Consider the following 13,083-nt stretch of genomic DNA (forward strand, 5'->3'; position numbering starts at 1 on the left):
TGAAGAAATCTGACCTGTGCCAGTTTATTGTAAAAGCAGAATTTGGGAAGACATTTCTGTTTGTGATAATATTTAGTATACTGAGAGATGGCATACTTTAGATGTGCAAAATAGAACACTTAAGTGAATAATATTACTTAGAAATGGAACATTTCTTGAACAAACATCAATGACACTGCAAAAAAAAAAAAAAAAAAAAAAAGGCAAAATTGCTAATATAATAACCCTATATCTACACTCCTCGAAATGGAAAAAAGAACACATTGACACCGGTGTGTCAGACCCACCATACTTGCTCCGGACACTGCGAGAGGGCTGTACAAGCAATGATCACACGCACGGCACAGCGGACACACCAGGAACCGCGGTGTTGGCCGTTGAATGGCGCTAGCTGCGCAGCATTTGTGCGCCGCCACCGTCTGTGTCAGCCAGTTTGCCGTGGCATACGGAGCTCCATCGCAGTCTTTAACACTGGTAGCATGCCGCGACAGCGTGGACGTGAACCGTATGTGCAGTTGACGGACTTTGAGCGAGGGCGTATAGTGGGCATGCGGGAGGCCGGGTGGACGAACCGCCGAATTGCTCAACACGTGGGGCGTGAGGTCTCCACAGTACATCGATGTTGTCGCCAGTGGTCGGCGGAAGGTGCACGTGCCCGTCGACCTGGGACCGGACCGCAGCGACGCACGGATGCACGCCAAAACCGTAGGATCCTACGCAGTGCCGTAGGGGACCGCACCGCCACTTCCCAGCAAATTAGGGACACTGTTGCTCCTGGGGTATCGACGAGGACCATTCGCAACCGTCTCCATGAAGCTGGGCTACGGTCCCACACACCGTTAGGCCGTCTTCCGCTCACGCCCCAACATCGTGCAGCCCGCCTCCAGTGGTGTCGCGACAGGCGTGAATGGAGGGACGAATGGAGACGTGTCGTCTTCAGCGATGAGAGTCGCTTCTGCCTTGGTGCCAATGATGGTCGTATGCGTGTTTGGCGCCGTGCAGGTGAGCGCCACAATCAGGACTGCATACGACCGAGGCACACAGGGCCAACACCCGGCATCATGGTGTGGGGAGCGATCTCCTACACTGGCCGTACACCACTGGTGATCGTCGAGGGGACACTGAATAGTGCACGGTACATCCAAACCGTCATCGAACCCATCGTTCTACCATTCCTAGACCGGCAAGGGAACTTGCTGTTCCAACAGGACAATGCACGTCCACATGTATCCCGTGCCACCCAACGTGCTCTAGAAGGTGTAAGTCAACTACCCTGGCCAGCAAGATCTCCAGATCTGTCCCCCATTGAGCATGTTTGGGACTGGATGAAGCGTCGTCTCACGCGGTCTGCACGTCCAGCACGAACGCTGGTCCAACTGAGGCGCCAGGTGGAAATGGCATGGCAAGCCGTTCCACAGGACTACATCCAGCATCTCTACGATCGTCTCCATGGGAGAATAGCAGCCTGCATTGCTGCGAAAGGTGGATATACACTGTACTAGAGCCGACATTGTGCATGCTCTGTTGCCTGTGTCTATGTGCCTGTGGTTCTGTCAGTGTGATCATGTGATGTATCTGACCCCAGGAATGTGCCAATAAAGTTTCCCCTTCCTGGGACAATGAATTCACAGTGTTCTTATTTCAATTTCCAGGAGTGTACAAAGCTTCAAAACATCTGAATTTCAGTGAGGATTTCGTATCTTGTAGAGACTTAACGGGTATGTATATTCGAAGGTTAAATGACAAATTGGAAGGAGGAGATCTTATTAGCGTAAGAAATGTAACAACAGGAGTAAATAGTACACTTGAGAAAATACATTTATACTCACTCTCAGTGCACTAGTGTTGCCAGATTATGTGAAGGCCAGCTCTATTCACATCAGGGTGTGACTCTCTTTTCCCAACACAGTGAGGTGCTTTAAATACCAGCATTGTGGATACATGACCATAAATTGCAAGTGTGAGGCAACTTACGGCAAATGTGGAAAGGTTGTATATGGACCTTGAACAATGTGTTCATTTTCCATATATTTTGCATGAAATGCACTGGGAAGCACACAGTACGTAGTCACAAGTGCTCAGCTTTCACTGAGGGGGGGAAAAAAAAATTGAGAGACTCAAGGTCACAAAACAGGCCCCTTATGCCAAAGTAAAAAAAGCCTATATTCTATTAAACTGATAGTCCTTGCAGCACCTTTTGCAGCAGTGACTGTAAACACACTGGATTTAAGAAATTCTTCAACACAGATCTCATTGGCAGAACTTTGGACAAAAATATGTACCTATTAGTGCAATAAGGTCAATTGCGTGTATCAGCTAATCAGAGGAGGATGCAAGATGATGATAAGTCTGTTTTGCATAGTGTAGCTTTACCAAATGATAAAGCATGTAGCAGAAAAGTTAAAAAGCTGGCCAATAGAATCTTTGTAATGTGGTAAGTTCAACTAACCAGCTTGTCATGTCTCAGATGTCACAATGACAGAATCTTCTACTGAGTAAAACTTACTGCACATCATTGTCTGGATAACAGAGTCGAAGAGAGAAAGGGGTGGAATTGTGTTCAGGAAATACCATCTGCTTAATGCAGTCTGACAGAACTCTTTAAACATGGCACAAGGTTGATTCACATATATTCTAGGTGTTGACACATGGCTGTGAACCTTGGACAATGGGCGAGCGACCAAAACCCAGTAGAGATATGGAACTTCAGGGTAACAGGTAGCAAACCGGTAGGGATAAGATGTGAAACACAGGAGGCATTTGAAAAAACTTAAATTTAAAGCCAGTGGAAAAGAATATACAAGATCTAGAACTAAGTAACGACTGAAGGACAAGGGACTGTCTTTGAGAAGTGAGACACCCCTCACATCTTGTATACCATGAAGCAGACGCAGCAAACATTAATCATGCAAGTGAATAATATGAAAGCATATCATTGCTGTTGTTATTAAATTAGTTTATGTTACTTGGTAGTAATCTATGATCCAGCAGCTAAACACAATCTGTCTACTAAAATAACAGAAACCAATTTCTCTCATATGTTTCCTCTGTAAGTCTGGAGTACAGTTGGTGTCACTTTGAAAACTGGAGATCATGTGCCACAACCTTCAGTTGTTTGTTTCTCTCTCTACAGAAAATTTGAAAAAAATCATTTAATTGCAGACTTTTAGAAAAGTTGTAACAGAAGACCTCCAGCTTTTCGAATAAATTTTTATACAATATTACCAATAAATTACCCTTACCTGTCGTTGTTTCAGAATCATTGTATGCCACAATAAGAGTACGTCCAGTGTGCCACACGTCAGCCAATGTAGAATTGTAGGTAATGTTGTCGAATGACAGTATGTAATCACCAAGCTCAGAATACAGCAATGAAACAAATTCACGGTGTAGGTCTGTGTTCTTTTCAAATCCCATGGGGAAGTGGTGAATGTCAAGTATGACTATTTCATACTTTGCCCTCTTCAAGAATTCTTTAATATCCTTAAGCACAGGCAGCAGATGATTTGCATGAGGCAGGCTATGATTCACCGAGCATCTAAACAGTTTATTAGTAAATTTTAGTTGGAATATATTTGCTATAATTTAATTGTTGTACCATTATAACACAATTTTTTCAAATATTGAAATTATTATTTACTATTTGCATAATCAGACAATCCTATTTTTATGTAATCACACAGAAATATATGTATGTATAAATAGTGCTCTTTTAGTCACAGTGAACATTGAACTCATTCTCTGGTTGTAATTTGTTTATTTTATGCTCTGTTTTTCTTGTAAATTCTACATTCTACTTACTGTGACTCTTTTTGGAACCATAAAGGAAAACAAAGTTCTCCACAACTAAATATTTCTATTTTCATTGGGGGGAAGGGGGAGGGGGATGCGCTTGCTACCCAGAGAGAGGAAGTCGTAGATGTAACTAGGTACTGTACTGAACAATACTGTGAATGATGCTGTGTTGCCAGATTAGAACTGGAAACTGTCCTTTGTAGTAGTAGTAGTAATAATAATAATAATAATAATAATAATAATAATAATAATAATAATAATAATAATTAATAAACGGCTTACATGGCGGGGAAAAATTAGAAAGTTCCTTTCTCTGCTAGTATCAATTCTTTTAAAACTGTATTTGCTTTTAAACAATAATAATCATAAACAATTGGACTCATTATTGTTCACTTTCAACCTGTACCTTATGATGTCATACTCAGCAAGTGTATATGGGCACAGCAAGACCTTGACTGTTAATCTCTTCCTTGACCTTGCTTGATGACAATGGGTTGAATATATGATCTGCCTGATCACAACAGTCAAATGACAACCTTAAAACTCACTAGCAGAAAAACACTAAATGGTCACATTCAAGTTAAACATATTACAATAATAAATACTGAATCTATTAATTTGTTTAGAAACCATTTACATCAGGAACTGTGGGAGGAAGTGCCAACCAACACAGCACATGTGAAATTAAATTCATTCTTGAAATTATTTCTTGAATGTTTTGAAATCTGCTTCTCCCAAAGACAGATTTAAACCAAACCAACATGTAGTTGGACATAATGTCAAAATAAGAGGAGAGATTGTATGAGTACCCCAAGCAAAATACTAGTTCTGTGTAGTCTTAATACCCATTTCAAAGGATACCAATGAATACTAAAACAAATTATTTTATAAAGAAAAAAACAGAAAATGACAATGTGTAATTTAAAGAATAAAACCAAAGCCATATGGCAAATTATAAGAAGAGAAATGAGCTGATTATGGACAACAGTAAACTAACTGATCCCAGACAAATGGCTAGTGCATTCAACCATTATTTCTCAAACAGGGCACAGCAGTTGATAAACACAAATCATGACAAACAGCCGTAAAGTAAGAGAGAACATTCAAATCAAAAAAATTCATGGAAAGGCATTATTCATGTATCCAGCAACACCTGGAGAATTGCCAAAAATCATTAAAGGATTGCCTACCAGTTTGTTTTGTCAGGCTTCATCAAAATGTTCCTTAGAAGATTAATTGGCTTCTTAAATAAAGGAAGGCTGATAAGACTCATATGGATTCAGAGCTATAAAGTCAACCCGGTTAGCAATTTTTTCTTTTTAAATGTAATGTGATAAGCAACCTGTATCTGGGATATTTCTTGACCTAAGTAAAATCTCTGATGTTATTGATCGAGACAGTCCCTTGCATAAATTAAATAATTATGAAATTCTGAAAGGTGGATCCAATCATATCTCAATAATTGTCAAAAATTACAGGAGTAAAATACAAAGACAGTGAAACAAACAAAATTTCTAGTGTTTGCAGTAATGAGCAAAACATCAAGTATGAAGTCCCACAAGACTCAGTTCTGGGAACAGTCATATTCCTGCTGTATGCAAATGACTTGACTGGTAAACTACATGATGGAACAACAGTAATCCTTGACAATAACTCTGATATTCTAATTAAATTACATAGAGAGGGAAATCTGCAGGAAACTGCCACATCTATTATGCATAGCTTAGCACAGTGATTCAGGACCAATAGGCTGAAAAAGATGTGGTAGTTAAATCTCCATCCTGCAAACCCTGTTTTCACCACTGATATTACTGTCATACAAATATTTATGCATACATGTTCAGGAGGATTGTAAGTGGGAAATGCACCTTACCACTCAAAATAAAAAAACTGAATACATTATACAAAAGTAGTTTAATGTGGTCACAACAAAAGTGACAATGATTGGTGCTTAATTGGCTCATATTCCTTGGCAGCTGCCTGCCTGCATATGAGTAGTGCACATTTTTCTTGCTGTTTCTGTTGTGTTCTATTGTATTTGTGTGTTCTACCAATTTTTACCATGTCTGAGGTGTCACAGGAAATATCTATAACAAAAATTGCACAGTTTCAGGTACAGCAGATAGAATGCCTGCTGCTCGCTGTCAGTCAATTGATGTCCTTACTGAACAAGCATGCAGTAATGCTGCCGTTAGATGCTCCAAAAATTTTCCCATACCACAGCCAGAACAAAGAATGGTCAGACTACTGGGTGCAATTAGAAGCATACTTTTCTGCCTACCAAATAACAGGTATGAAGAACAATGCTTACTTTTTGTCCACTGTTTGTCCTGATGTCTAAAACATCAGTGTTGAACTGTGTGCCGAAACTGTTCCTGAGACGGTCATGTACAATGATCTAGTGAAATCGCTAGTTGAATATTGTGATAGCGAATTTAATGTAGCATCTGAAGTAGAAGCCTGCTCAGACAGTCATGCAATGGATAGAGGAACTCAAAGGTCTCACCAGACACTGTAAGTTTAAGTGTTTTTGTGGCATTCATTATAGTGAAGCCATGTGGTGTGATGATATTACACAGAATGTGTCTGATGCACACTTTCCTGCAGTGATTCTAAAACTGTATGACCCTTATTTGAAAATAGTACTGTCTATAGTGGAATCTCAAACAATTGTGGACTCAACACAGGTTGATTTTGAGGCTCCATGTACCTCTTTTGTAGGGCATGAGACACTCAGTCTCCAGTGCAGAATAGTGTTCCAGGAGTTCAGGAAGGAGCTCAGACAAACATTAAGAACAGTAGAAGTAACAATCTAAGTTTTCTAGTATACAGTGTGTGTTACAACACTGGTAAAAAATCGTGTCCTTCGTGTTTCTCTAGGTATCATCAGAAAGGCTGCCCTCGTTGTAATGCTTGTTGCTTTTAATGTGGATGTGAAGGTTACATTCAATCTGTGTGTGCATGCTGCAGACAGGGAGAGCGAGACAGTTGCTGCCGTGCTAGCATGTGGCAACCACAACTTTGCTGTCAACAAGTGTTCACAGTGCAAGTCAAAATGGTTCAAATGGCTTTGAGCAATATGGGACTTAACTTCTGAGGTCATCAGTCCCCTAGAACTTAGAACTACGTAAACCTAACTAATCTAAGGACATCACACACATCCATGCCCGAGGCTGGATTCGAACCTGCGACCGTAACGGTCGCGCGGTTCCGGACTGAAGCGCCTAGAACTGCTCGGCCACTCCGGCCAGCACAGTGCAAGTCAAACCAAGTATTTCCACACTATGGAAGGATTCTATTGCAATATGCAGGCAGGTGAACAAACTTTTATTTCAGTGAAAAGTGAAGCATAATACAATCAAGCTATAGTTTGACACCAATATTTCTGTTTTCCTGATAAATAGACATTTGCACCTGAAGTGGTAGCCCACTGCTACAGCTGCCTACTTCTATTAAGTCTGCCTACAGTGGACAAGAAATTCCAGTCCTTGGCATGTGTAGTTTGTCAGCAACTTTCCAGGGAGTGACAAAATGTGTTTCTTTTCATGAACTCAATTCTAAAAATAGTGCAAACATATTTGGGTTGGATTTGATTTGTTCGACTTGTACATTCAGAACAATGTGTTATAGATCAGTGTTTCTGTGCCTCTCACTTATATTTCTGACTTGTGTAGTAAGTACACGGAACTACAGGGACCAAGTAGAGGAAGGGCTAAAGACTTCGAAGCGCACATCACTGTGAAGGACAATGCACAGAATCAATTTTTTTATGTGCTTCTTATCCCCCTTACAATATGTGAACAAGTTGTTCAGAGTTGCAATGATAGCAAGACAATGGAGTTATCAAACTTGTTTCTGGAAGCCAATGACCATCGCCCTTGGTCGTTCTGAAGACGCCTTCAGGTAGTTTACATTTGTGTGCTGACTTTAAGGGAACAGTAAACCCACAGACTATTCTTATCTTCTTCCACATCCTGAGGAATTGATGGACACACTGGGCTAGGGCAGATACTTTGCAAAGGTAGGTTTGCAAAAAACATTTGTAAGTTACCTCTGGATGAACAGTCCAAGCAATAGTTCATGATAAACACTCACTTAGGTTTGTCCAGTTTCAAAGGCTACTGTTCAGAAGTGCTTCAAGCTACTGCAATTTTTCAGTGATTTCTGGAACAGTTAACAGCAAAAGTCTCTTCTTGTACTAACTATCTGGATGATATTGTGATCACAGGTCATTCAGCAAATTTAGACTGTTTGTTTCAAGTTCTTTATGCACCTGGCTTAAAGTGTAATAAGGAAAAGTGCTCCTTCTTCCAGGAAGAACTGAACTATCTAGGTCATATAATAAATGCACAGGGTATACATATGACTCCATCAGACTTCGCTGTGATTAGAGATCTGTTGATGCCTCATATCGTCAAGGAGCTTCAGTCAGTCAAGGGGAAGCTCACCTATTATATAAAATTTATTGGTGACGCTGTGCACCTTGCTGCTCTGCTTAACTGGCTGCACCAGAAAAATGTTCCATTTGTGTGGTCCAAACATTGCCAGAATGCATTTCAACAACTGAAAGTCATAGATGTTTTATTCACTTTGCATTCTTATGGGACTGGAGGGGTGCTCTCCCATAAGGTTGGTTCTTCTGACAAGCCCATTGATTTTGCCTCAAAAACTCTTAACAAAGTGCAGTGTAACTACAGTCAGCTTGAAAAAGAGTTACAAAATTCCAACAGTATTTGTATGGTCAAAAGTTCCATTTGCTGACAAATCATTGGCACTTGATGGCCTTGTTCAATCCTGCCATGCCTGTCCCACCTCAGACAGTGAACATTGGGGACTGATATTGTCTAATTATTAATATGAGTTATTGTACAGGTTCATTGTCCAAAATTCAAATGCTGTCATGTTTACTGGTTGGTACCAATACAGCATTTGCTTTGTCTGAAGAACCATGTTCTCACATCATTTGTCAGGATATAGAATGTCTTCAAAATTTTCCTCTCAACTTTCAGCATGTTGCTGCAGTAACTACTTCTGGCACATCTCTTCATGTTGTTTTGCAGTATGTGTGCCATGGGTGGCTATGTAGTTTGAAAGAAACTCTCCAGCCAGTGGCATGATGCTATTTTTCTCATCATTATGCACTTTCCACATGCAATGTTCTTATATTGCATACAGAGAATGACCATGCACATGTTATGATTCCTCAAACTCTAAAGCGAGAAGTTCTGTCTTTATTGCATCAAGGTCATTGGTGCATAGTTCGCCCAAAGCAACTCGCATGGATACTGAGATTGAGCAAATGACTGCTCATTGCAAAGTTCATGTGGAAAATCAGTCAGCTCTGCTGCAACACTCTTTTGAGTGGCCACATCTGTCTCAACTGTGGTGTGGGTCCATTATAGAATACGCGATTGTTGTAGTTGGTAGGTGCTTACAGTAAGTTTCGTTTTGTTGTCCCCATGATATCCATCACTACTGTAAGTATGATATCAGCTTTGTCTTCTGTTTTGTGTCTTGAAGGTCTTCCCGAGATCATTGTCTCGGACAATCGTCCACAATTCACATCAGCTGGTTTCCAAGAGTTTTGTGCCACCAGTGGCATACACCATGTTACCACTGCATCTTTTCATCCACAGTCTAATGCTGAAGGTAAACAGCTTGTTCAAACATTCAAAAGTCACAGAGAGAAACTCCATACCTCCCATACACAGGACCAGGCACTGAACATTTTTCTGTCCTCCTACTTTTCCTTGCCACATGATGGGAAATCACCGGCAGTATTATGACTTGGTTAAAGGCACATTGTGGAAACAATTTTTTCCACTGCAACAAAGTCTCAGCATCAGGATTAAGCCTTTTACAAAGTCTTGGGAAAGAAATAGTGTTGGGTAAATGGATTCATTACCAAGGCACACATACATTCATCTTACGTCATCTATAATTCTGCTGGGCTACTGAGGTGCCACCAAAACCAGCTGCACTGCACCTGTGTGTCTGTAAGTGACTCTGCTTGACCAGAGAATGCTTGTCCAGAGACCCAGCACACTGCTGGGGTCCTCATCCACTGTCGCAGCCATCTCTTCACCAGTCATGACTGGCACCATACACTGTGATGCCCATGGAGATCGACACCCAGCCACTAGCACTGACATCTGCCCAACTGATGTCCATGGACGAGGTGTCTGCAAAAGGTCATCATGCATCTCAATAAGATCCTCATGCCATCCAACTGACTACAGTGTCTGTATGCCTGGATGTGCGCATGCACCCTGCGGCTGGTTTTTTGGCTGGTGTTCCCGGTCACCCTTGCATTGGATACCAGGGTGTGGGCAGGGGTGTGCCATTGGCCACAGTTACCCTCCCTGCATCCTCATCTGCATCCACATCCAGTCCTCCTTTCCCCCCATCCCCTGTTGTAACGTGCATCCACCCTACATGACAGTGCAGAGGTTGGTGAATGGGGGAAGGGGGGGGGGGGAAGTGGTATAATCCAGATTGTGGTGCCACACTAAAGTCAACAATGCATATCGATACCACAAAAATTAGTGAGGGCGTGCTGCAATCTGCAACAGCGTATGCGAGATGCTTCTGAAGATCGCACCTCTCCCCAAGCACTGCAGCGCCCTCGCATTGAGGCTAATATAGGACCAAGATTGGAAGAGCTCTGTCCCAGTTTGTGACCTCATCTGAAGGAGTCACCATCACAGTGTAGGACCAACAAGTTGTTAAAGTTTCTGATGAAGCTGTACTTCAGTACATGCTGCACATTGTGCCTCGAGAGAACAGTTTGTTAGTTTGTCGCTTAGTGCATTAAGTAATGCTTCCATAGTCAATGACAGTTGTAAATTATACAGGACTCCTGTGGCAAAGAAATGTGTCAAAGTTAACTAAAACTTTTATTCATTTGTGTCATAAAGTGAACTATTATTTCATGTGTTCTATACTCATGCTCATAAATTAAGGATAATTGCAGAATGTGGCGCCATACAACGTGACACTACAAAAAAGTGGCGCTAATAGCATACGCACATAGGGAGCACACACAACACAGATCTGTAAGTCCATGGTATTGGTGATAAGTTGAGAAAACTGTCCCAAAACACATGTGTTACAAAACGCTACTGATTCCTGAGCATGTACCCCATCATCAATATGGGATATGATCACTATGCACACGTACACGGGCCGCACAGCGGGTTGGAATACTCTGGATCAGATGGTCGAGCAGATGCTGGAGTATAGCCTGCCATTTTTGCAGCAGTGCCTGTCGGAGCTCCTGAAGTGTCGCAAGGGTTTGAAGACGTGCAACAATAAGTCGAGCGAGAGCATCCCAGATGTGCTCGATGGGGTTTAGGTCTGGAGAACAGGCAGGCCACTCCATTTGCCTGATATACTCTGTTTCAAGGTACTTCTCCACGATGGCAGCTCGGTGGGGCTGTGTGTTATCATCCATTGGGAGGAAGGTGGGACCCACTGCACCCCTGAAAAGCTGGACATACTGGTGCAAAATGACGTCCCGATACACCTGACCTGTTACAGTTCCTCTGTCCAAGACATCCAGGGCTGCATGTGCACCAATCATAATCCAACCCCACAGCATGAAACCACGACCTCCATACTGCTCCCTTTCAAGGACATCAAGGGGTTGGTATCTGGTTCCTGGTTCACGCCAGATGAAAACCTGGTGAGAATAACTGTTCAGACTATACCTGGACTTGTCTGTGAACATAACCTGGGAAAACTGTTCCAATGACCATTTACTGTGTTCTTGACACCAGGCTTTATGGGCTCTCCTGTGACAAGGGGTCAGTGGAATGCACCTTTCAGGTCTCTGGGAGAATAAACCATGTCTGTCCATTCGTCTGTTAGACTGTGTGTCTGGAGACAACTGTTCCAGTTGCTGCAGTAAGGTCCCGAGAAGGCTACCTGCAGTACTCCACGGCAGTCTGTTGGGCACTGATGGTGAGATACTGATCTTCTTGTGGTGTTGTACACTGTGGACGTCCCTTACTGTAGCACCTGGACATGTTTCCTGTCTGCTGGAATTGTTGCCATAATCTTGAGATCACACTTTGTAGCACACAAAGGGCCCACGCTACGACCTGCTTTGTTTGACCAGCCTCGAGTCGCCCTAGTATTCTACCCCTCACAACGTCATCAATATGTGTTCTTTGAGCCATTTTCAACACACAGTCACCATTAGGACATCTGAAAACGTCTGCACACTTCCTCACTGCCCTGTACTCTGACGTGCACCAACACATCTTTGCATATGTGGACTCCTACCAGTGCCACCGTACGATGACCGCAGGTCAAATGCACCGCATGGTCATACCCCAAGGTGATTTAAACATGCAAACTGCCCACCACAGCATTGTTTCACCATGTATCAGCATTATCCTTAATTTATGAGCATGAGTGTAGTTTGATGAGCCTTGTCCCAGAGCAATCAAGGAACCCACAGTTATGGCTGGACAAAAGTAGTTTTATCTCATCACAACAGAGAAAATCTTAAAGAAAACCTCTTCAAACATAACTAATATATAAACATATATGAAACTAGGCAGAAGCTAAATCTACACATAAACACAGTAAGTACCAACTTATGCCGAAGAGGAGTGTATCGTATTGGAGATATATTACATTACCGTATGCCTTCTTGCCTAAAATGCCTACCAAAATTACATATATTTAAGCTAAGGCTGAAACAGTTATTGCTTGAACACTGCTTCTGCTCTGTCTCTGAATTTCTAAATCATAATATCAGATACACCTCATTTCCCAAATATTGTTAATTATGTATTATGCCACTTCACACTATAATTTACTTTGTGTTTATCAAGTCATCCCACTTAATAACCACTGCTATCAAATGTAGAAGCTATGTTGTATGTCAATTTATATTATTATGCACTTTGATTATGCCGATCGGCTGCTCAGCATGCTTTGCACTGAGAATTATTTTTCACTTTGTTGACAGAACAATTATGCTGTTGTCATATTTCACATATATCCAATGTATAATTTCCACCAAGGCTTGGCAACTCTCCTGAAAGTAAACTAAGGAGTTACTGAGTGGGGTATAAAAGTATACAATAAGTTTCCCATTAACATAAAAAAAAGGAAATTAATAATGTACAAGTATTCGAAAGGAAATTAAAAGCATTCCTCATATATCAAAATTTTTTTACAAAATGAATGTTTTCTTATTGTTAAAAGGCAATCTTTGGTGTAAGAATAGAGGAAAACTCTTAAAAGAAAAATGTGGTACTTTTACTTATGACATGA

The 13,083-nt window shown here is 41.6% G+C and overlaps 1 protein-coding gene across 1 annotated transcript in view; it reads right to left on the reverse strand.

The window, feature by feature from the left end:
• The window catches only part of LOC126470005 (PI-PLC X domain-containing protein 1-like), a 73,572-nt gene that overhangs the window by 11,101 nt on the left and 49,388 nt on the right, over positions 1 to 13,083 (reverse strand). The window contains exon 5 of the mRNA XM_050097475.1: positions 3,243 to 3,538. Coding sequence (XP_049953432.1) covers positions 3,243 to 3,538 — 296 coding nt within the window. The remainder of the gene's footprint in view (positions 1 to 3,242; positions 3,539 to 13,083) is intronic.

Source organism: Schistocerca serialis, chromosome 3, assembly GCF_023864345.2.
Source record: "Schistocerca serialis cubense isolate TAMUIC-IGC-003099 chromosome 3, iqSchSeri2.2, whole genome shotgun sequence".
NCBI lineage: Eukaryota > Metazoa > Arthropoda > Insecta > Orthoptera > Acrididae > Schistocerca > Schistocerca serialis.